This window comes from Gossypium hirsutum, chromosome A02, assembly GCF_007990345.1.
Source record: "Gossypium hirsutum isolate 1008001.06 chromosome A02, Gossypium_hirsutum_v2.1, whole genome shotgun sequence".
Classification (NCBI taxonomy): Eukaryota; Viridiplantae; Streptophyta; class Magnoliopsida; order Malvales; family Malvaceae; genus Gossypium; species Gossypium hirsutum.
In genome coordinates, this window is record NC_053425.1 from 15,105,714 (window position 1) to 15,131,352 (window position 25,639).

A 25,639-nucleotide genomic window follows, 5' to 3' on the forward strand; every position below is an offset into this window, starting at 1 on the left:
CAAACTTTCTTTCCCCAACATCGTAGAAATTTTCTGCCTCAACCATGGCTACGGTCAAATCAGTGATGCCTAGGTGATGTAACTCTTGCTTAGCCCACATTTCTAGCCCATCCTCGAACCAATAAAATGCTTCCTTTTCGTTCAAGTCAGATATCTGAAGCACAACTCATTGAATTTCCGAACATAATCTCAAACAATGCCTTATTGCGTAAGCAGGTGCAATTTAGCATGAGCCACCTTCTCAGCATGCTGCAGATAAAACTGCTTCTTCAACTCTCTTTCGAACTTCTCCCAAGTTCCAATAGCAGTTCATCTACGTTTCTCATCCGTGGACCTATGTCGCCACCACAAGAGAGCAATATCAGTAAAGTAAATCGAAACAATGTTTACCTTAGTGGCATCATCTTCAATGCCAATTGCTTGAAAATATTGCTCTAATTCCCACAAGAAGTTATCCACTTTTCTTGCGGATCTAGCCCCCTTGAAATTCTCGAGTTTTGGAACATCTACATGACATTGCTTTGGTCCCGAAGTTAACATCCCACTTCTCAGGGCAGCCTTACAGATTGTGAGCTCCCCCTTAAACTCAGCAATCTCCTATTTCATGGCAGTCACCAAGGCTTCAAGAGCTTCGACCCTTACTGTCAATTTATCTGAAGTGGATCTGAGAGTGTCCAATACAAATTCCTTGCTCTCTTCCCTCAGTTCCTCCATACGGATCAGGACCACTTTGAGTGTATCCTTCATGTCACCAACAAACTCCTCGAGATTGACCACTCAATTTTCCAAACTCGATAGTATGTCCATCGATCGACTAGCCTTTCTAGCCCTCCCACCGGTCTCCATTGGCTCATTCTCACCAACTTATTTCGACATCCTTCAACAGTGCTTTCACAAACTTGGCTCGGATACCAACTATCACGGACTTAGAAATTTTGCCTCACAATCCGTGCGGCCTTAGGTAGTTTCTTGCTCCCTAAATCGCCCAAGTCAGCCTAACTCCCACAATATGAGAATTCAACAGAACTCCTTAAAAACCAACACAAATGAAAGCAACTTAAAGCCAAACGAAGATGAACGAAGAACGGAATAAGAACAAGCCACAGAAAACTAAGAACACAAGAGAGAGAGAAATTTAAGTGAATGCTCTCAAGAATTCTTATTTCTCAAAAACTCAAGTGATTTACAATGAGGGGAGAGACCACTATTTATAGTTAAGCCTCCCCATATCCAACGGTACAGATCAAGTACATCAACGGCTAAGATTAAGCGGTATCTACAAATCAAATCTCTAAAATTACAAAATTATATCTTCTAAGATTACATATTATATCTAAGATTGCATATCCTCGAAGATTATGTTTCCATATATGTCAAGCTTGTAGATGGACCTTCAATCTCTTCAAGCAGCGGGCCAGTCCGATCGGGCCAAATGACCTCCTTCCCACTTGATGGATCGTACAAATGTGTCATGGCTGCGGGCTCTCATGCGCAACCCATGACACTAGTATACACTAGGGTTTGCCATCCCTTAAATTATTTAGGCCTATATGGGCTTTTCATATATTGAGTCTAATTATATTTGTTATTCGGATTTTTATCCAACACTTATAATTTATCCAACCTAATAACTATTTTTTATTACCCAAAATATTAATTAAATAATTAATTAACTTAACTTAATTTGTTTTTTAAAACTTAATTTGTTTTTTTTAACTCAATTCTAATTTCATTAAAGTAATAGCAACTTTACTGTACTAGAATCTATGAGGAAACTTAATTTAACTGTCTTATTAAACAAATCTATGATGACAAATTACTTTAATTCTCAATTTGAACTTCAATTATTTAATAATAATTTGAAGAAATTAAATTCTTTTCTAAATTATTTTATGTACTTAGTGAGAAAACGTATTCACTGCATATAGTGATATATGCGATCTATTTCTCTTATTGTTTTTATTCATTCCAAAATTCATTCATTCTATATGCAATTCGTTTCAGGTAATCTTGAGCTAGCAAAGGGACTGATTGCACACATATAACTAGGGCTCAAATAATTTGTAATTAAGTTCCTTCTTTTCAACTATTAATTACAACTTATTTAATCATAGAGTCATTTCATTATAGTACCATGATTGAACCCTCCCTTATTATATATCATTACGGAAGCTACTTTATTAAGTGTGGGGGTGAGCGTTAGATTGAATCGAGTCAAATTGGATGAAAAAATTTTGAGTGAGTTGAGTTGATGAGTCTCATTTCAACATTGTAACTCGATTTGAAATTTTCAAATAGAGTAAAGGGAAATGAAATTCGAGTCAAGTTGATTAAGTGAAATTATTCGAGTTAAATTAAAATTTTATTACAGGGTAATTATTTCCATGTTAGAGCACATAAATTGAAACCACATATATTTTAAAACTCTTTCAAAAAAAATAAGAGAAAACTAAAAAACTTTAGAATGATAAACTTGAATTTGTTTAGGCCCTTAAAATTATTATTCTGATTTTTTTTAAAAATTAATTTTTCCATATATTCTTTAAATTTGTTTTAGAATTTTTAATTTTTTATATTTTAAAAAATATGAAATTTTGATTTTTTATAAATATTTTGAAATTTTGAAAATTATTTTGATTTATTTTTATTGAGAGAGACCAATTTGCTCATTTTCAAAATCAATAGGGAACAAAGGGGTAATTACATCAATCTGTTATTTGAATTATTTGAATTATTCGATTTGTAAAATTCAACTCAACTTGAACTTGAAAAAATGAATTACTTATTCGAGTTGACTCGAATAACTCAAATAACTCAATTCAATTAACTCAAAATTTGAAAAAAAAATGATTTTGTCAAGTTGAATCGAGTTTTGCTCACCCCTAACTAAGTGCTTGTCTGATAACCTTGTTATAAGCGTGTTACCCTCATAAGATATCACTAATTTCTTTGGGATAAAATTTATTCTCCCAATATGGACTTATTTTATCTCATAGTTCCATTACATCTTCCGATATGAAAAAGTTAATTACTAATATATAGTAATTAAATCATTTGTCTTATGACAAATGACCCATGACCACATTCCTTTTTCATCAATATGTAATATCAATGAGAGAATATCATTTACCCTTTACTGGGCTATGAATTTCACTGTTGTGGAATGATGCTACATCATGCAGAAGTCATATACCTAACTTACCAGGTTTCAGTTATTTATATATTTGAACTTGAACTTACATTTATATCAAAGTATACGAGTCACACATACATGATTCATCATCCACTTAGGAATAAGGTATGTCATACTATAAACATCACAAGTGAATAAATTCATAAACGGATTTAGGATAAATTCAACTTGGGTCCTGTCTAATGTATTTTCAGTCGAGATAATAACATCTGTCTCTATCTTTTAAGAGTTATCCGCTCTGATACCTAAGATAAGACATCTCCCTAATCGGACTTAATAGACGACATAATAGTCTTTCAATCGATTTTCTCAGTTTCAATTAGGCTATGTATTGTTTAGATTATCTACTAATATAAGTTGTCTTCCACATTATGATTCAACTAATATTAGTTAAACATTAAATGAGTCAATATTTATTTACATTTTGCTTTGCATGCAAAAACCATTAAAGGCATATATACAAATGATATTAATGTATAATGGAATTTCATCTAAATTAATCTATTCAAAAAATTACAATTATAAATGGATGAATATACTACACTAAGGGCACCAAAACCCAACAATATGATCATATGTAATTAATAGTAAAAATTAGAAATTTTAAAGATAATTTAATTAATAGTGATGAAGTATAGATAAAATAAGTTAATTAAATTTTTTGTACTTACATTTTCATCTAATATTATGAATCCAATGCCAATGAATTCATTATTTTGTCGCACATTAACCGCATGTTATATTCTAATGATGCGAACCTTCAATTTCCAAATCTCGCCTACAGCTGCAAGTTAGGGAATGACGTTGTAGCTCTGCATCATATCCTTTGAAAAAAAATAAAAAAAAATATTAAAATAGTCATATGACTAATTAATTGATATGTCCATACATGACAACCAAACTCCAACATGACTTTTATTTATGATCATTGCAAAACATATCTTGATGGGAAACCATCTTCGTGAATGGTCATTTTATATAAGATGGACAAATTTGCATTTGAATAAAAAATTGTTAACCAATATGAGTCTGCTTCAATCAATGGTGAGCCCAATTTTGTTACAATCAACCTAGTGTCCAAGACTTTGGTTTATATTTATAAGAAGCATAATCGAAACACCAACTTTCAACTGAATTTTATGGTTGGGAATTCCGATGAATTTCAAAGAGTTTTAAGAATTTAGGAGGATATAATACAAATTGTTGTTCAAAATGAATATTATTAACCCTATCACCAACCTTATTTGACGGTGACAAAATAGTTCTATCCTTTATAGACGTCGAATTCTTGAAATTTCTTTCCAAATCGGGATAAGTGGATTCAACAATGTCACAAAATGAACCAGATCCATGTGGAATTATTTGTGACATATCATCCCCATCATGTTTGATAGATAGTAGGTAATCTACCATCACCAAATTAAACAGCCACTTATTGAAAGCAGAGATAGAAGAAGTTGTTGAATTCATATGAAATCGCATGTTTATGGTTAATTGGAAAAGGTCACAGTGATCCCATATTCTAGACTTGGTAATATAGAAGTTGAAATAATAACACTGCGCCTGCCCCAAGGAACATGTAATATTTGTCTGAAATCCCCTCCCAACAACATATTTACCCCATCAAATAGCTTATTTTCTGATGAATGATCATTGCATCGCAGAATATCCTACAACATGTACATCAGCCATTGGTGCTTCATCCCATTTAATCAGACTTGTCTTCCTTAGTAATCCAGCTAATGATGTACCTTACTTAACTTCGCAAGAAGAATTATTGCTTGATTTCAATGGGATCTTAAATGTTGAATGTGTTGTTCATCCACCATAATGCAACAATCTTACCCTCAGATCTTATTCGAGTAGTGACTGTCCTCCATAAATATGTTTTCCATGTGCCACCACTTGAATACAAAAAAGTGAAGCATCCAAAATTGTTATAAACAAAATTGATAACTGCATCGTATACGATCTTTGATCGACATTAAGACCATTACATAGTTCACTGTGTTTGTACTACCAACTCGTCCCTATCATAATTAATGAATTAACTTCATCATGATGTAGATTAGAGTTGTTATAATTAGTTAACTGTTGGTATTTGTTTCAAGACATGGGTGATTATGAACCTTGAAAACAAGAATATAGTAAATCAACTAAAATACTTAACAAAAAGTTACTCCACTCTACCAAACGTGGAGTTCAATTCTCATACTACTATTTATGCTCTTGAGTTTGTATCTTCGATTAAAAAATTACGGAAATGTTGTTCAATACGGGTGAGTTTCATTTGAGTGAGAACAAAATTTACCTTAAATTGAGATCGCACTGTAGGCCCAGTGCAATGGAGTTTCCGTAAATGATCCAACGAGTTTAAGCCCAAACCAGAATCCACCTCAATACTTCAGTAACAAATAAACCTATTCCAAGCTCATCGCTGATTTCTATATTGTTTGCTTTTATCTCCTGAACTTCAGTCTTCAGCTTCGACACAGAAACAATGGGTTATTCCAAGGATCAGCTGCTTGCTCGTTTAAAGGTTTCCTCTTTTTGATTTCTGGATAGCTTTTAGTTCTAATCTTTGTACAGTTAGTATCTAATTCGCAATATCCATTCAGTTTTTGGGAAATGATTCATTATTTAAACTACAATTGGGATTTGGGTTTTCATTATTTTTATTTAAATTCATTTATTTTCAGGGTAAGAATGGAGCAAATAAATTGCAAAACACAAATTAGGCTGTTACAATATGGTTTTCTCTGCTAAAATTATGAACTTTTATAGATATTTACACTATGAATTGGTGGAAATATTGTGAATTGTAACCAGTGGCCGATCTTGCCATTTGATTTTGGGGGCCAATTAGGAAACGAAGTATGTAGTTTGACCAATAGCTTAAAGCTGTGATCTTAAAGATGAAAATAGAAGAACACAAGGTGACAGATAACAATTTAAATTTATAATGCACAAAATTAAATTATAAACAAAATAAATAAATATAAATATATACAATTTAAATTTTTTTTGGGGGGGGGGGTTGGGGGTGGGGTAACAAGTTAATTTAGTTTAGCGCACACACTCACTCAAGGTGTTTCCAAAATGGCCCGTGACTCCCATGGCAATTCACCATTGATTGCAATCCTTCTAATTATATAGTTTTGATTCAGCACTATTTCTCTGTTTGTATCTGGTTATGATTGAATTCAAGAATTTATGGCCTTGCTTCAGTTTATGGTTGCTTTTCTTCTTTTGCATCTCTAGTGACTGGTATGTGCATTGGATTTTTTTCAGGAGCTTCAAATTGATTTTTCCCAGTATGAACATCCTGTTGTTTTGACTGTCGAAGCTCAGGTAAAAGAAGAGTGCTAAACTTAGCCGATGAGTCCCTTTTGAGTAAACAAACTCATGCATTTCATGGATTCTAAAATTTTTCTTCTCATCAGGCAAAATATGTTGGGAATGTGGGAGGTGCACTGAGTAAAAATCTGTTCTTGAAGGTATACACCGAATGAAAATTGGCATTGTTTCTGAGGATTATTCGAAACTTTCTGAGTGATTGCAAATGTTTATCCATGCAGGACAAAAAACATAGGTACTATGTTGTGTCTGCCCTTGCAGATACGAAAGTAGATATGAAAGGAACATACTTTCTTTCCTGCTTTATTTTTTGTATAATGCATGGAAATAGTTTATTGGTCTCATATGTTGGTCTCAATATGGAAATTTTGAAGTAACTTTGAGAGGTTAATGTGAGTTTCATGTGGCTTTCAAAGCTGTGCAGTTTTATCTCAGAGGCTTGGTTTAGGAAAAGGTGGTCTAAGAATGGCTCCAGAAGAGGCATTGGGTGAGATACTTAAGGTGGGCAAATATATAAGTTTTTTTACACTTGTTTGTTATCAAATTTTTGGAGGTCATGTTATTATTAATGGATTTAGTTAAAGAAAAAATGACAAGCTACTTCTTTTCTTAGAAGATAAATAAATTTGGTAATCAATGTTTACGCATATAAATGATTGCCAAATATATGATTAGAAGATTATAGTTCACTATTTTATATTGTTGCTTTTGTTTCCACGCCCTCCCCCCCCTTTCAATAATGATTGTTATATGTATTTGCATTTCATTATTTTATGTTGCTTCTGTTTTCTTTTTTTTAAGGTGCCACTTGGATGTGTTACTCCATTTGCTCTAGTAAATGAATCTGCAAGGTATTTAAGTTTTATTTCCTTCAAGCTTTGAATTTACATTCATTTTAGTGCTGAATGGTACATGGAGAATTATCTTCCTAAGATCTTGAATTTAAGTAAATTCTGTTGCCTTATATATTAGAAGGGAAGTCCTTGAAGCTTTAGTAGCTTTTTCCTTTGCCAAATTGTATAGAAAGTCCTTGTATTATACTTTTTTGGTGGATTTAGTCACTTTTTTTTGTCTTCTTTAAATGTGCAAAATTTGTCTAATTGTACAAAAATGACAATGTCACATGTTTTAAAAAAAAAGCTACGGAATTAACAAAAAAAAAATAGCCATAGGACTGAAAATACACATTTTGAGAAGTAGAGGGATATAAGTGATCAATTACAGTAGAGGGATTAAATCTGAAAAAATGCATAGTACAAGGGCCTCTTACCCAATTTGATCTTTTTTCTTTTTGCATTCGTGTGTGAATGAAAGTGGCTTTGCCAATGTGAAAACCAAAGAAAAATAATGTATCGAGCACTGCAAAACCTTCTGCAATAGAAGATGATTCTAGTGTTAATGATCATTAGGCCTAAATTCTAGTGCAGTTGCTTCTCCCTTCTCCCTTCTTTCTCCTTCTCCTTCCCCTTTCTCTTATTTCTCTATTATGGATTCTGTGCTTAATAGTTTGTCTGTAAAGATTTGCTTTTTTGGCGGTTTTCTTCGTTGTATTTCTAGTGTTAATTTTCTGTTCCCTTTTTTTTTTCCATTTAAAGTCATGTCTCGCTATTGTTGGATAAAGGATTCAAAACTCAAGAGCGTTGCATCTTTCACCCACTTTCCAATGACATGTCAATCTGTAAGTTGGAATATATATACACCTTTTTTTCACCTTTTTGCAGAAAGATATATTCACGTTCTTGTTTTTCGTATTCAGTTCCATGCTTTATTTTGTTACCTAAAATGATTGGAGTGGTTGTAGGCGATTATTTCAAGATGGAATATGTTGAGAAGTAAATATCTTATGCTTTAGCATTGTTTTAACCTATTGCCTTTTTATATGGACAACATAAGCAAAAATGCTGGTTACGCTGAACCATCAATTCGATTCTTAGTGTCCCATTTTTAGTTCTTCCTATCAATTATTTGTTACGAGTATGAATGCTGTGTGTCATGGTATATGCAATTTGGGTTACTCAGGCATAGAACTCTTGTGATAGAAAAAAGGGACTGATTTACTAGGCTTTGGCTTAATATAACTGGAAATCAATGAGGAAACTTAGTCGTTATAGCTCTATATACCTTGGTGTCAGAACTTTTTATCTTTTCGGCATCTGTTTAAACTAACTTCCAATAATTTATTTCCAGCTCTTAATGCCTTTGGTCTTGACAAGTTTCTTAAATCAATTGGGAGAGACCCAACTTATATTGATCTGGAGGTGATTTTACTTTTTCCTTGATGTGTCCCATGTCACTGGTAATGACTTGTCAATTCAGCTAATCTAATATCCATTTACCGTTGGTAGGCTAACCCTCCTGTAGGAAAAGATCAACCTCCTGATCTAGCTTCTTTAGTTCCATTGGGTTCCACAGTTCTGCCTGATCTTCCCGAGAAAACCCCTTCACAAGATTCATCTGGAAATCATCCTAGTGCTGGTAATAATTCTACAGCAGTTACAGGTAATTTATCCATAAGAATTGTCATTTACCACTCTGTTTTCAACCGTAAGATTCTCACTTTCTTGCCCCAGTTGCAACTTCCTAAATTTTGATCCTATTGTAATGTTTCAAGAAAATCAAAACTAAGTTTTATCTATTGCTTCATTTAAATGAATTGTTGACATTGTTTTTAAGAATTTGACATGCTTGAAGTCTAGATCACCATTCCTCTGTTTCTATTTGATCCTGAGACCAACTTCTGTTTTGGGTTCCAAAAATTAGCCTGCCATTTGTTCTTATAGCTGTAGCTTTTATACTAATCACTTTATTGTGTTGCACAACTTGGGCACAAAGATGCTGAATTTAATAGTTTCAACTTATGATGCTGAATTTAATAGTTTCAACTTATGATGCTGAATTTAATAGTTTCAACTTAGGATTGTGATAAATATGACAAAATTTTGCATCTAGCTAGCGGTAATGGGCTTTGTTGACAGTTTGTTAAGGTTAAGTGAATTTTATTTTTCTTTTGATCGAGGTGGTGATTTAATGTCAATGGTTGCAAAACAATGGTGCCAATCTTACATTAGGAATCTGTTTCTTGTCTGGATTAACACTGATTGTCATTTCATCTGTTAATAAAAAACAATATTGTTGGTATCAGAAATTCGAGAAGAACTGTAATGTTGTTTGCATGATAATTGAGTTTCTAGCTCTGCTGTTGATTGCCTATATAGTGATGTAGGAATCAATTTGGTCTAAACAATATAACCCTTTCTCTTCTCTCTATGTAGCAAAAGCTGATAAGCCATCTAGTGCTGTGCAAAATGTTAAGGAGAAATCTGTCAATGGTGTTCGACCATCGATTCCTTCCACAGATGCTGGGAAGTTTGTGGAAGAGCTTCTGGATAGAACATCTACCTTACTGCTATCAGAAGTAAGCTAATTCTAATACTTCTGTCAACCTGATATTTTTCCTTCTTTATTTTCCCCCCTTACTTATGAACTGATTACAGATTTCCGAAGATTCCATCAAGCGACATGGTGGACAATTAGGAGCTGAAGTAGCGAATAATATTAGAAAATGTCTTAGAGAAGATCTAAAGAATCTCGCTGTAAGTATTATGCAGTAACAGTTAAATATTTCCTTCATTATTTAGTATATAACTCTTGGTGATTCTTTTGAATAAACCTAAAGAAACTGTTCAGGTTTTGTAATAGTTTTTTGTTTCGCTTCAACCCACAAGTGCCCTGTTTATTTTAGTTTTCAAGTTTATTCTAACAGAAATGATGGGTTTCCATTGCAGACAATAGTCAAGAACACGGCATACACAGAAGGGTTTTATGCCGGTACTCACTATCAACCCAAGCGTCTTTGATCTTATTTATGACTGCTTATCTCCCTTGGACCATTTTCCTTACCAGAATATGATTTCTAAGCTGAAAAACAACAATCAAACACAGAATTTTCATCATGACGTTCATTCTTTTTATTATGTATTTTTATCTGCATTTAGACATTTAATCGAAACTATGCATGCCCCTGTTTTTAGAATCATATAAAATTGCTTGTATTGTTCAGAGACATTTAATTGAAACTATGTATTACCCTGTTTTTAGAATCATATGGCTATTTAACTGCCATTTACTTGATTTTGATAATTGCCATGCTATTTTCCTGGAAAATTGATTGTTTGAAGGTGCATCTAATGTACTTGAAATAGATAAATAGGCTGTTTATGCAGCATTTCGAGATTTTAGAGATTCTGCAGTTTAAATTATATAATAGGATTAGAGAGTGGCAAGCCATGGTAGATGCTGCTTAGGTTTCTGTCTCAGGGTCGCGATTGCACATTAATGATCGATATGGGTATGCTCAATTTTTTATTTTTTGATGTTACATCTGAGTTCTGGATGACATACATGTAAAAACCATGGTAAATTACTGAAATTTAAATCAAGTAGTTCACACAATTTACATCTGAAACACATTTTGCAACAAAGTTTTGCATGAATTCCGACAAGCAAGCACGTCTGCATGCAAAATGCCTAGAGAATACAGCATCGATTCGACCTTGATTGAACTGCTGGGGGGAAATAAATTTAAAGATGATTTTCTGTGTAACAGGTTAATTGTCAATGAACAGAGAGATTATAAAGCGAGTCCATGTTATGTTCTATTTTGAATTGCATAAATGGTTTCATGTCATAAAATCTGTTTCATCTTTGCAGAATATGAAATTACAATTTATAAATAAACTAGAATTTTTTATAATATTAAAATAAAAAAGTGAAATGAGGCAACATGAAGTAATATAGCAGAGTTATTGATATAGTCAGCATTGGCATGATGGAGGAGATTCGCCTGTTCCATTGGCATTGCTAGTTGGTTCAAAGATAAACACAATATATAAATCACATTGAATCATGAGGACAATGATATCATTGAAAATCAATTTTCATTACCAGGAGAACTCTGATGCCTTCTATGGAAAGGACATAGGTTACTAGCCAGCTGCCTAAGCCTGCGATATTGTCCACGATCTCCAGAAGAAACCTCGGACTCTGAGAAATGACTATTACTGGATTCTGCATCACTGCTAACAGGCAATTCTTGGCGACAAACAGGGCAAGAATTGTGAAGCCTTAGCCAGGGAACAATGCAGTCATTGTGGTAGATATGTTTACAAGGCAGCTCCCTTGCTTCTCCACCAACAGTGAATTCCTCCTTGCAAACTGGGCATTACGAATTGTCAATCAGGTGCATTTCAGTGATCTTCACAGTTGGAATTGTGTTGATTGTCGATACTGGAGCTGGAGGTACTCCTGGACGGTCAGTTTGAGTTATTTGATCGATCAAATCATCGAGTCCTGACCCAGAAAAGAAGTTTCTCGGATCAATACCAGACTGTACAAGGTTTGCTTGTCGCAAACTCCTTTCAGCTATGCGTGGACCATAAGGGCCCGCAGGTCTAAGGATAATCCAAGTCCTAGGGCGATGTGTAGCTTCAAATTCTTGTTCTCTAATTTCATTTTCATCGGAACTAAGTCTATGCCTTCCACGATGCTCAAAGGGATCACTTACAGATCTAGCTCCCAAGAAATGATGCCTGAGAAGAGGCCAGCCGAAAGGTTCTTGATTTTCATTTTGACCGGAACTATGGAAGCTACACCTTTGACGATGCTCAAGGGGATTACTTACAGATTCAGCTCCCAGAAAATGACGCCTGAGGAAAGGCCGGCCTAAAGATTCTAGAATTTCATTTCCATTGGAACCATAGCTTCTACGCCTTTGACGATGCTCAAGGTGATTACTTATAGATTCTGCTCCCAAGAAATAACGCCCGAGGAAAGGCCAAACTAAAGGTTCTTGAATTTCATTTCCATCAGAACTATGGCTTCTACGCCTTTGACGATGCTCAAGGGGATCACTTATAGATTCGACTTCTAGGAAATGATGCCTGAGGAAAGGCCAACCTAAAGATTCTTGATTATTAGAACGTTGTACGTGTTCTTGTTCTCTAATTTCACTTCCATGGGAACTATGGCTTCTACACCTTCGACGATGCTCCAGGGGATTATTTACAAATTCGGCTCCCAGTAAATGACTTCTGAGCAACGGCCAACCTAAAGGTTCTTGATTATCAAAACGTTGTGCAGGTTCTTGTTCTCTAATTTCATTTCCATCAAAACTATGGCTTCTACGCCCTCGAAGAGACTCAAGGGGATTATTTACAGATTCGGGTCCTAGTAAACGATGCCCAAGCAAAGGCCAACCTATAGGTTCTTGATTATTGGAACAATCACGATTACGATTGGATATCCGGATCAGAGGATCCATGATAAGAGAGAGTGCTTCAAACAGACGAACTTCAGGGGAGGGATCAGAAGCAGCGAAGTCAACAACCATTCTCGGCCTATCAATTTCCATCTCGCAAACGAACTGGCCAGAACATCGAGGGCAGATAATCTCCGAAGGATTTGTAGGGACAATCCCTACAGATTGACGACACTGGTAGCACCAATAAAGCTTGTAGTTCCTCCCTGGGGCTGAACCATTGGTTCCATTGACCCTTTCCCCAGGTTGAGTTTGAGACATATTCTCTATCTGGGTTTTTTTCTTTTTAAAAATCTTGAAATTGGCTAAGAAATCATTTTAGAACCCAACATATGCTTAATCTATGAACCAAGATTAGCAGAAAAGTATGGCTTCATTGGTTGAATAAAGCAACCGACTTTTCTGGGTAATGTTATAGATGATATATTCACAGTTACCGTCCATGCAAAGGAAAGGATGAGAAAGTTTTTCTGCAAAGGGATTTTGTTTTCCGAAGATTATCATGCCCTTTCTTCTTACGGAATATTTTCAAGATATCCGCCATTCAAATCTCAACATAATGCATCCAATAACTGAATGTATTCAATTTGAACTTCAGTGTGCCTGCGTACATGCATGAAACAGAGAGGTTCATAGAATTTCACTGAGCTTCAAATAACTGTTTAGTTCTAGACATATGCTTTGACACTTACAGGAAAAATGTATAGGAAACCGATAAAACATCGATATGCATCCATCAAGATATAACTGTTACTCGATTAAGCACAATCTACTGCGTATTCATCCATGAACCATACATTGCTTGAAGTCGCTCCTACGATGAATTCTATTATTCAAATAAAATTTATAGGTTTGGTTTGAGTTTTTACTCAACCTCATTTGATTTTCAAGGATTACAAGTTCTCATAGCCAAATCTAGTCACATACCTTGGCCGATAAACCTAGTTCCGATACATTTAATCACTTTTTCTTCAGCTTTTCCTTCATCCTCTCGACTGCAGACCTCAAAGTTTCTTCATCCTTGCAGAAGGTAAATCTCACCAAATTCTTTCCATCTTCCGGGTTCAAGTAAAAAACACTAGTAGGAATTGCCACAACTCCGACTTCCTTGATCAGATACTCGCAAAACGCAATATCATTGTCTAGACCAAAACGGGTGTGATCTACAACAACAAAGTATGTTCCGCTTGATGGGAATACTTTAAAACCAACATCCTTCAAACCCTGCACCAAAATTGCCTTCTTTGCCATATAATCTGTCTTTAGCTCAGCAAAGTAGGAATCAGGGGCTTGGAGAGCAACTGTAGCCGCATATTGCATGGGAGTGGAAGTAGCAAAAGTAAGGAATGAGTGCGCTTGCCGCACTCCCCAAGTCAAGTGTGGTGGAGCTATAGCCCACCCGATTTTCCACCCTGTTAGAGAGAACGTCTTCCCCAAGGAGTTCATAGTTACCGTTCGCTCATACATTCCAGGAAGGGATGCCATTGAAATGTGATCCATTTCGAATGCTAATTTATCATAAACTTCATCAGTAAAAACCAAAACATCATTCTCAATGCATAGCGATGCAATTGTATTAAGTTCCTCACGAGTAAACATCTTCCCCGTTGGATTATGTGGAGTGTTTATAAGAATGGCACGAGTGTTCTTTGAGATAGTTGACTTAAGCTCATCAATAGGAACAGCAAAATCCGGAGGGCGCAATGTGATGCATTTTACTTTGGCACCAGCCATGGATAATGTCGCTTCATAAGAATCATAAAATGGAGCAAAGAGGATCACCTCATCACCTGGATCAATCAAGCCTAACATGGTTGCAGCAATAGCTTCGGTGCACCCAGAGGTAACAGTAACTTCCTTCTCAGGGTCAATCACAAGTCCAGTATCCTTCTTGAAGCGAGCAGCTATGGCGTTGTTAAAGTCTGGAACCCCATATCCTCGAGCATATTGGTTTTTCCCATCTTTAATGGCTTGAATTGCCGCTTCTTTTACAAAATCTGGACCATCAAAGTTGGGGAACCCTTGGCCAAGGTTTATTGCTCCATGCTTGATTGCAAGCATACTCATCTGAGTAAAAATTGTAGTCTTGAACTTCTCCAATCGCTTCGCAACCTGTGAAAATATACGAGGTTAATAGACAGAATATATATATAGCTTTATAACACAAACTATTTGCATATACATATTGCTCAATGTCCAAAATCTTCATTTGTTTGCTAAACCATGATTTTAACCGCAAAAGCTAAAATTTCGTCATTTGAAATGCGGCTTTAAACCGCAAAAGTTGTGCTAACTTCAACGCTAAAAGGGGGCTAATAGGTCTGTGAATCAAATTAATACTTCTACAGATCCCTAATGTTAAATCTAAAAAAAAAGGCATGGCAACAACAATCTCATTTTCTACCTAAATTCAGAAAATAATCCTGAAATCGGGTTTTGACTAGCACCTCCATGTGAGATTGAAAGAACAACATGATAGATCTTCAATTTGTTATACTACTAATCATGTCCTGTAATTCATAAAACAAAATCTCATAATCTAACCAATTTGCAATTTTTAAAAGATTCAAAGCAAGAAATTTAGATGTTCTCTACATGCATTTCATTACAACAATTCAACAAAGAACATACCCATTGTCCAACCCGTAGAAAATATCTCATTATAAAAATAAAAATAAAAATAAAAAAATTTTCCTCCAAATTAAGATCTGACTTAAACAAATTATACAAAAACTGGAAACAAAATCAACCCCCCAAACCCAACAAACAAAAAATACTCCCAATAAATGCAACCTTCTGAATAAAAATTAAAAATCAATGAAGAAAATCAAATCAAGGAAAAGAAGTGGTCACCTGAACTGGTTGGTGGGTGATATTGGGAGTGGCATCGTGAGTAGAAACAGGGTCTTTGTGGGTGGAAACGGAGGAGATGGTAGCCATGAAAGACGGGTAATTGCTGATTCTCCAATTAGACCTAAAGAAAGAAGAATCGGAATAACCCTTTTGGAAATGCTTGGAGAAATTAAAAAATAAGGGCGTTGTGGATGGGGATTTAAAGCAAAATGGCCTAAGCATTTCGAAGTGTGTCCAGGTACATTCAGCAGCCTGCATCGAGATTAGGTGGATTTATGTACTAATTTGAATTTGACCCCTTTGGAGTCAAAGGAGATTGCTTGAATGATCAGTTTTTTTTTTTTTTTTTTGCTGAAATACTGTGAGACGTGAAAACAAATAAGAAAATTGCAGGTGATAATTGTGAGATAAATACTTATGTCAGAAAAAAAACGATTAATATGTAAGATTTTTATTCAGCGACCTAATTTTATTTTTTTCATTTTTAAAAATATATACATAATTAAATTTTAACTTAAAATATTATTTTTTTTAATAATTCAATTTTACTATTTCAATAAAATGTATCAAAATTTTAAAATTAAGTATAATAATTTAAATATTATTTAATTTTAATATATATATGTGGTCAATTACAGTGGTAAAATTTTGTGAGGGTCAAATGCTGCTATTAAACCCTTTATTTTGTATAAATTGTGGATTTAGTATTTTTACTTTAATTTGATCAATTTGAATCTTTGGACTTTTCAAATTTTGATATTTTAGTCCTAACTCAATGGTAACAATTAAATCTATTTAGTTAAATTATGTCATTAGTCTTGTAGTATGCTTAAAGTTATAGATTGAGTCCAATTCACCAATTGGATCATTCTTAATGGCTATATTTTTTTTAATTTTAAAATTTTAGTCTTACTGCAAACAACAGTCATTAAGTTTATTAATTGATTTTTTGTGAGTAATATGTGAAAATAACAAATAGACATATCATTACACATGTAATAATATATTTGACACATCAAATTTAAAAAAAAACAAAACTTAACTTAATGAATTTAATAATTATCATTTGGTTAGAACTAAAATTTTCAAATTCTAAAAGTACAGAGATTAAAAATGACCAAATTAAAGTACAAGTACTAATTCCACAATTTATGAAAGTACGGGGTCTAATAGCAGAATTTGACCATTTTGTGAGTGTGTGCTTCATGCCACTTTGAATAAGTGCTGACCGTCCGATTAAGAATAAATTTTGTTTGCATTTGATATTGTAGTTTGACTCCAATATTGCGTGTTGTAGTCAAGCTTAAAGTATCAAGTTTTAATTAATGGATAAATTCTTTCGGTAGTCCATCAAATATTAATAAGTTTCATTTTTAGTTTAGGGTAATTTCACTTGAGGTTACCCTAGAATAACATTGTTTCTATTTGATCACTTTGAAATTTGTTTGTCAATTTAGTCACTGTTGTTAGAAAAATTGACCAGAATGGTCACTCAACTGTCTGGACCTAAAAAATGAAATTTTGTTCTTTTTGTCCCTTTAAAAATTAGAAAAAAAAAATTAAGTTAATCCATTAAATCCCCCTAAAAACCCATAGTAAATAACATAAAAAAAATATTCTAGATCCAACCTCCGATATGCTTCCACTGCCATCTTTCTCTACTGTCTCCTTTGTTTCCTCCTTCAATTTCGACACTAAGGTAAATTTCTTAATTATCCATGTTCTCCCATTCATTTTCCAACTAAATAGTTTAGTTGCACCATTTTTTCAAAGCCATAAAGATTTTTTTGACCCTCCAACTTTACAAAAAAAATTTATTTTAGCTCTCTATTTAAATTTTCACCTCTTTTAGCACTTGAACTTGCATTGTTTGTCAAATCGTTCAAAAATGAATGAAAAAGTTAACGTTTGCTAACTTTGTTGATTTGCCATGCATGTGGATTTGTGTATGACACGTTAATAATTAATTATTTTTAAAAAAATTTAAAAATTAAAAATATGCTTTTTATATTTTTATACTTTTTAATAATTTTTATTTTTTAAAAATATTTTTATAATCTTTTTGAATTTTTAAAAATTAATTAATTGCTTATATGGCATCCATGTATATGCCATGTCAGCAAAGTTAACAAATGTTAACTTTTCCATCTATTTTGAAGTGATTTGACAAACAATATAAGTTTAAAGGCTAAAAAAGATGAAAATTAAATGGAAGGCTAAAATAAATTTTTTTTTTAAGTTGGAGGGTCAAATAAGTCATTATACCTTTTTCAAATGTACCATGCATAATGCCCCAAAAAAATTTCAGTGTCACCATAATAATTTGGGAATGGGGATCATACAATTTCCAAGAGAAAGAATTTAGAGTTATTAAAAATATTTGTGGAGTTAGATATCAAAAAAATTATTAAATGAGATAAAGTATAATTTATTTTGAGATATTGCGTTTAGTTTGGAAAGTTGAATGACTTGAAGAGCTATTTTTCCCAATTTAAGAGGTTGAGTAATTTATAAAGAATAAATTGTTAAATGACTTATAGAGTAGCGAGACATGTGATATGGAGTGAATTTAAAATTTGAAGGAAAAGAGGATACAAGAAAACATAGTTGTTATGAGAGCGATTGCTTAGTAGCACAAGTCTAAAGGTTTGCCAAAATTTGTATGAATTGAGTTAGAAGTAAAGCCATACATGGTTAAAATTCTTATTGAATCTAGTTTTTAAAGAAACAAACAGAAATTATATTCGAATTTTAAATTGAGAGAAAAAAGTATTTTAGCGAAGGTAGCTCAAAACTCTCTAGCAACAATCCTATTTTAACTTTGAAAAATTGATGCACATTTTGTACTTACTATTAATTCCTGAATTTTTTATGAGAGAAAGATTATTGAATCTAGTTTCTAAAATATTAAACGAATCTTGATTTTGAATTTTACAAAATCAAATATAAATAATTTAATGACAAATATATGGTTAGACAATCTTGTTTTAAAAAGTTTGGTTGTTTAAATTATTTTGTTTATATATATATAATTTGAAACTATCTATTGAGAATGACTTGAACATAAAAGATATGATACTTATTATTTGATAATGAGATAAGAATGATATTAATTGTTACTATGGAATAAGGAAACAAAATCTAAATGAGTTATAATTAATTTGGTATAAATGAGATTGAGTCAAAAATATGACAATATTTAAATTTAATACAAAATTAGTTTTAAATTTAAGAAGAGTTGTGAATGAGACAAGACTTGTGATAATACTTGAATTTTGAGTAAGAAGAGGTTACCTTTTGTAAAGCTTAAATGTAAATACTCTATGAAATTTCTGTGTGTTATGCTTAACAGGTGGATTCAATAAGAAGTAGAAATACACTTAACTAAGCTTTAAATTTAGTTGGAATAATAAATGACTAAATTCTTTTTTTTTTGTGAATTACAAAAATAGAGCAAAACTCGAACAACAAACACAACTAGCGCGACTTGAACCCAGGTCACACCTAGGGCGGTGAATACCCTAACAATCAGGCCATCACATAAGGTTCATAAATGACTAAATTTTTTAATAATAAAAAAGTTTGACGTAAGAATTGGTAAATAGAAAAAATTGATTCTGATATTTAAAAGATAAATAAAAAAAATTTCAAAATGCACATATTAATGAAAATGCTAAACCAAGTTATTATTAAATAAGTCACTACGTTTTATTTTGATTCATGAAAGAATGGTAATGAAATAAGGACTTTCAATAAAGTTTGAATCTTGAGCAGAGAACATAGATTGTGAAATAACAAATGAATTGTTGAGATATACTATTTGATGTTGATGATTGAATACATATGGTACATATATGTATGTGTTCTTTTTATTATGAATAGATATGGATAATGATATCATGAACGGAATGAATATAACAGCCAAATTTTTCAGTGGTGTCAGAAACAGTGATTCGAGATCACTAAATCCGACGAGTAAATTTAGAAATTTTAACAAATAATAATTATAGGTCAAGCGCGAACTTAAAAGAATTATTTTTAATTAGTGAATTTTGCGATTTTAAAAGAATTAATCAGGTAAATTGGGTTGAAAACGAGGTATCGAGACCCCAAATTCATAAACCGAGCCATAAATATTTTTATAAATATTTATGGAGTGTTATTAAGTTAGTATTAAAGTTTCATTAGAAAATTTTAACGTTTGGTTAGTCAATTAATTAAAAAGAACTAAATTGAAAATAGTGCGAAATTTATTAAATTGTGATTAAAAAGGAGGGATTTAAAAGGAATTGGACCCAAATTGTATGGGCTGGACGGTTGGGCAAGAAAATCAACAAAAAAGACAAGGAGAAACAAGGGCAAAATGGGAAATTTTGCAAATTAAACATATAAAACAAGACAAAATTAAAAAATCTAGAGATATCATCATTTGTCTTCAGCAAAAACGCCATGGAGGTCTGAAAGCTGCTGGTTTTTCATACTTTGACATATGTGAGTTCAATTCTTGCCCTTTTCTTTGAGATTTTTATGTTTTTGTGACTTTTACAATTAGGTCCAAGTGTTTAATTCATTAGTTTTGATTTTATGGACAAAATTAAAAACTATCATTGATAAGTGTTGGCTGTTTACGATGAAATAAAATGAATTTTAAGCTTTGATTTTGTTGTTTGATGATTTTATCAAGTAAATTCAATAGAAATTGATTTTAGGACCTAATTGTGAAAAAGTTGTGAATTAAGGTTTAGTGTTAAAATTATAATTTTCAAAGGTTGTGTAATAGTTTAGAATGATGGAATAAAATGTTAATTGAAAAAAATTAGCTTAATATATGGGCTAATTGAGCAAGGACTGAATTGTATGACCTGTGAAATTTAGAGGAAAAATGGTAATAAACATCTTGAACTAAAACAGCTTTGGACAGCAGCAGTAGGTTAAATTTGAAAAATCACCATAAATTGTAAAAATCGAATTAGAGGATGAATAATATATGAAATTAAAGCTTATTGAGTCTAGTTTCTCATAGAAGAAACGGTGTAAGCAATTGAATTGTAAATTATGAGATATAATAAATTTTGTGAGACAAGGTTGAATTCGGGTTCCCCTGTTTTGATTTTGGAAAATCACCAAAAATTGGAGAAAATTAATTAGAGGCTAAAATTTATATGCTTAGAATCCTTAATGAGTATATTTTCAATAGAAATCAACGAGAACATTATCTAAGTTCTGTACTGTGATATAATTAATTTTTAGTGAAGAGAGGTCAGAACTATCGGATAATGAAACAGGGGAAACTTAAATGAATAAACTGTACTAATTAGCTAAACCAAAAATTTTGAAAATTTTATGGTGGAATGATATGTGAGTCTAGTTTTAGGGAAAATTTACGGATCTTAATTTTTAGCTCTGTAGCTCGAATTATAAATAATTGAATGATTATGACTCGTGTGAACAGTTTGATGTGAGCATTAATAAGTAAATTGTGAAACCGTACTTACAAGAATGTTATATACATTAATGATGTGGAATGGAGAGGAGGAGGAGGAAAAATAAATGATATATGTTTATAAGAAAACAGTATGAGAACGATACATATCATGACATGTATATATATGATCTAACTTTAAATATGAATGCTTGATGATTAAGCGAAATTTTTTTTATGAGAAATCAGTTGAGTTCCGACTTGATTTTAATGTTCATGTTGGGCTTCGAGGGCCCAAATAAAGGTTGTTATATATATATGATCTCAAAAAGTGAATAGTAATGTTTTGATTAATCTGTAAATGTTCTGTATGTACTGGTAACTTGTAATACTCTGTAACCCTGTTTCGACGACGGATACAGGTTAGGGTGTTACAATGAATGTATGTCATGTTAATTTAGGTTCATAAATGATATAGGAAATTGTTAGTAGCCCTAATATTTTTGTGGTTCTTAGTCATAATGTAATTGGCATGCCAATAGGACTAACCTTGTATGTTCTTAGTCGTGAGGTCAGTATACCTTTTTAACCTTGTATGAAACTAACATTACTTCAAAACCAGTCATCTAACAATACAAGTTTTAGGTTGTAGTAGATATGGGAAATTGTTAGTATCCTTAGATTTATGAATGTATATTCTTAGTCGTGAGATTAATGTACCCTTTTAACCGTGTATAAACTAAAATTACTTTAAAACTTGTCATCTAAATAGTACAAATATCAGGTTGTAGTAGATATGGAACTTTTATAATATGACTTGGATCAGATCTAAATATATATATCATATATATAGCGAACCTTACCTAAATATTCTGCACTTTACCAGTTGACATACAAGCTACAGCATCTCTGACAACTACAATTGTAAGCAATGACGATGTTGACACATTTGAGGGCAAGAAAGATTCGTGACTGTTTCTATGGTTGAAACAGTGGCTACAATTTCATATACTGTTTCATTTCCTTGCTTGCCTATTTTCAGAGTTGGTAAATTTTAAAACAAAAGTATTAAGCTATTTGTCTTGAAGATATTTGGACATGGTAAAGCCCAAAACATGAAGACCAATTCTGTTGAAATTGAAGACTTGAAGATTGGTTTTTTGGGATACAAGTAAAGTCATTTTCTATAATTGAAGATTTTCAATTACACCAAAACTCTTATGGAAATATTATCTTATGTTGATTTTTAGCTTTACTTTATAGAAAATTGATTAGATTATAACTCTTATGTAAACAAAATTTAAGTAGTATATAAACTTAAGTTTTGCCTAAGTTAAAAACGAACCGAGAGTAACCAAGAGATTAAAGTAGCACAAATGTGTGCATTGTTTCTATAAGCAATCAAAGGAGTTTCTTGGATTGCAAAGCTAAGTTTTCGAGGGGAAAGCTGTAACAACCTTAACCCATATCCGTCGCCGAAATAGGCTTACAGAGTATTACCGAATAAACATAACCTAAATCATTCATTTCAAAACATTTCAATGAACATAGCATAATCCAATATTATACAAGCATAAGCTCTCAAGGCCTTAAAATCACTTTATAAGTGTTTCGGGACTGATTCAAGAACATTTGAAACATTGAGGAAAAAATTAGAAAAATTCAACGACAGGGGTCACACAGCTGAGACACACACCCGTGTCTCAAGCTGTGTAACTCTCGAAATAGGGACACACGGCAGTGTCCCAACCCTTGTTCGTGCTCATGTAACTCTCTGACTTGGGTCACACGGCCAAGCCACACACTCATGTGCCAGGCCATGTGCTAGCTGACGTGCACCCTAAGCACTCAACAGACAATACACAGCTGTGTCACCCAGCCGTGTGTCTCACATGGCCAAGTCACACGCCCGTGTGTCTGGTCGTGTGGACCTAAAATGTACCTTAAACAACAAGTTTACCAATTCCTACTTGCTTGGGCATTAAGCAACTCAAAAACCAATTATTAAACATATTCAAAACACGATCAAACATACTCAAAACATGTCAAAACAATCATCTTAGGTGCCTAACTAATGTACCCTTATTGGTACCACATTTATATTGTCAAAACATATCAACAATGCATCATTCGAATCGAAGTTTAAAACATGCCAAAATCACTCAATTTAGCCTAGCTTATAACTACCTAAACATCAAGCTTAAGTTCATATACACCTACCAAACATTGGTTCAAAATAACATGCCAAATTATGGTTCCAATCACAACATATACTTATATGCTCAAACCAACAATATACTTATAACTTCATTTACAATCCATCTACAAAATAACTATCAACTAAGACATCCTAGGTACATGCCATCACAAAAGGTAAACATCACCACATTTGAGGTCGGGATTGTTGCTGGATGCTGAGTCAACAATCAAAAGAGAAGTACCTAACTTGCGCACGGAAAACAAAACCGTACATTGAGTAAAACTCAATGATATTTCTATAATCTGAACATTTAAAGACATAATAATACATGAATTCTCAAACTGAATTATTCAATCACACTATTAACTAAGCATACCATTTCAAGATATCATCATTTTAATTTCATGCATATTAATACAATATTTCATGTTGTACTCAATTTTTCACATGATTTCATACTTGATTTGGCCTTAACAAATATCACAATTCACATCACTTGCTATATAAATAGCATTTTATATATCAATCAACATTGCATTTATACAATGGCACAAGTCATTCCATATTCAATTCATGAGTACATAACTCATATATTTCATTTGTTCACAACATATTTCACATTTCATTTTTCAATCCATTATTTCATTTCCATTTCACATACCATGCCATTTCAATATCAAATATAGAACTTTATTATTTATTTACCCCTATTAACACGACTTGGACTCGGACGGATATATGGATCCAACCAACATACCAATTTGGCACTCAGTGCCTCATCGAATAAATCTGAAGTAGTAACTGTGCCTAGTGCTATATAAATTGACACCCAGTGTCTCATCAGTTAAACCGAAGCAAATTGGCACCCAGTGCCTCATCGACTCAAAGTCGAAGAAATCCCCGAACTTTTCCTATCCTATGGCATGCCATCTATATCCGACATAGCCCGATATAGTTAATAGGGTTTCATTTCACTTTTCAAATGCAACCAATATCCAATTATCCTTTTTGCACATTATCACATTTAAACATATATTCATTTCAATTTCCAATTACTCAATACATTCATAACATATGCTAAATGAATCCAATTCAATCAACTATGAATTTAATTCAATTTTAAAGCACATTAATTCTCACCTCCAATGCTTACCATATGCAATAATTCAAAATGCAACAATTTACAACTTAGTTCGAATTATAGAAACACAAACCATGGATTCTAAGCTATTTCACGTCAATTTTATCCTTTCCCTTTTTAGTCAAAAATTCCGGTACGACGTTAGCTACGGAATTAAAACAATTAAAATATATCAATATAACACTATTCAATTTCACATTGAATATTTCAATTTTTACTCAATATTTTCTTAAATTTCAATTTAGTCCCTAAACCGAGACAAATTTTTATTCTTCACAATTAACTCTATATTTTCATTCTAATTTCACTTTAAACTAAATTTAACTCTCTATTTTCAATTATACCCCTAAATTTCAAATTTTTCATAATTTAGTCCCTATCACTCAAAATTTATAATTTGTTCTACAATTTAATCATTTTCCATTTCTAACTTAAAAATCTATTAATTTAATCCTTAATACCAAAACTATTCAATAATAACAACATTTAAAATCTTAATTAATTCTAAAAATTCAACATGGATCGAGTAGCACTAAACACCGGGATTAAAAAAATATAAAAATTACAAGAAAATGGACTAAATTGACTAACCAATTTTGAATTTGAACCTTAAGGTCCCTATAGCTGTGCGTTCTCCTTTGTTTTTTCTCTCTTTCTTTTTTATTTCTTTTTTTTGATAAATTTTTGCATGCATCCACTTTTATTTCTTAATTCTTTTGTTTTATTTTACTTTTATGTTATTAATATTATAACATATATATACATTCCTTATTATATAATATAACATATATATAATAAGTTAACATATATAAATATGTAATCATCATTAATTCCATCCACTTAATTAAAGGCATAATTGCTTCTTTAGTCCCTTTAATTTATTTTAATCTATACTTCTACTTTTAATACTTATGCAATTTGATCCCTACACCTTAACAACTTATAAATCATGCAAATTCACTTAACCAAAATCTAATTAACTATACAACTAACTTATGAGTATGATTTTCGGGAATGGAGTCCCGAGAATGCACTTTTTGTCACCCTTGACTATTAGGTCGTTACAAAAGCTTAGTGAGAGTAATCTAGTCTTTGTACAATGTTGAGGTTGCTAAATTGCTGAGAGTTAGACTAGTGTTAGGACTTAAATCATAGGT

At 32.5% G+C, this 25,639-nt stretch overlaps 4 protein-coding genes across 5 annotated transcripts; 1 reads left to right on the forward strand and 3 right to left on the reverse strand.

Moving 5' to 3' along the window:
- Nucleotides 1-5,584: 5,584 nt before the first annotated feature.
- On the forward strand, nt 5,585-10,681 carry LOC107951451 (prolyl-tRNA synthetase associated domain-containing protein 1). Of its 2 annotated transcripts, none has more exons than XM_016886514.2 (12): nt 5,585-5,732; nt 6,485-6,544; nt 6,637-6,690; nt 6,772-6,832; nt 6,975-7,051; nt 7,352-7,401; nt 8,146-8,228; nt 8,738-8,808; nt 8,896-9,049; nt 9,823-9,965; nt 10,045-10,143; nt 10,336-10,681. In XM_016886514.2, exons 1-12 carry the CDS (start codon nt 5,694-5,696, stop codon nt 10,405-10,407), a joined length of 963 nt encoding a protein of 320 aa, XP_016742003.1. In that variant the 5' UTR covers nt 5,585-5,693; the 3' UTR covers nt 10,408-10,681. The 2 variants fall into 2 exon arrangements, with proteins under 2 accessions (XP_016742003.1, XP_016742004.1); XM_016886515.2 differs by having other exon boundaries at nt 6,772-6,785; nt 6,967-7,051.
- A 517-nt stretch (nt 10,682-11,198) lies between these two features.
- On the reverse strand, nt 11,199-11,771 carry LOC121211095 (probable E3 ubiquitin-protein ligase RHC1A; the record flags this gene model as incomplete). Its single annotated transcript, XM_041083365.1, has 1 exon — nt 11,199-11,771. A coding segment is annotated over one exon (291 nt), but the record flags the coding sequence as incomplete, so codon positions are not given.
- On the reverse strand, nt 11,199-13,560 carry LOC107951449 (uncharacterized). The gene has a single exon (XM_041085295.1). The coding sequence runs from the start codon at nt 13,125-13,127 to the stop codon at nt 11,772-11,774; it is 1,356 nt and encodes a 451-aa protein (XP_040941229.1). The 5' UTR covers nt 13,128-13,560; the 3' UTR covers nt 11,199-11,771.
- A 104-nt stretch (nt 13,561-13,664) lies between these two features.
- On the reverse strand, nt 13,665-16,141 carry LOC107951450 (probable N-succinyldiaminopimelate aminotransferase DapC). The gene is made up of 2 exons (XM_016886513.2): nt 15,720-16,141; nt 13,665-14,978 (listed from the first exon to the last, which is right to left on the reverse strand). Exons 1-2 carry the CDS (start codon nt 15,975-15,977, stop codon nt 13,827-13,829), a joined length of 1,410 nt encoding a protein of 469 aa, XP_016742002.1. The 5' UTR covers nt 15,978-16,141; the 3' UTR covers nt 13,665-13,826.
- Nucleotides 16,142-25,639: the final 9,498 nt, after the last annotated feature.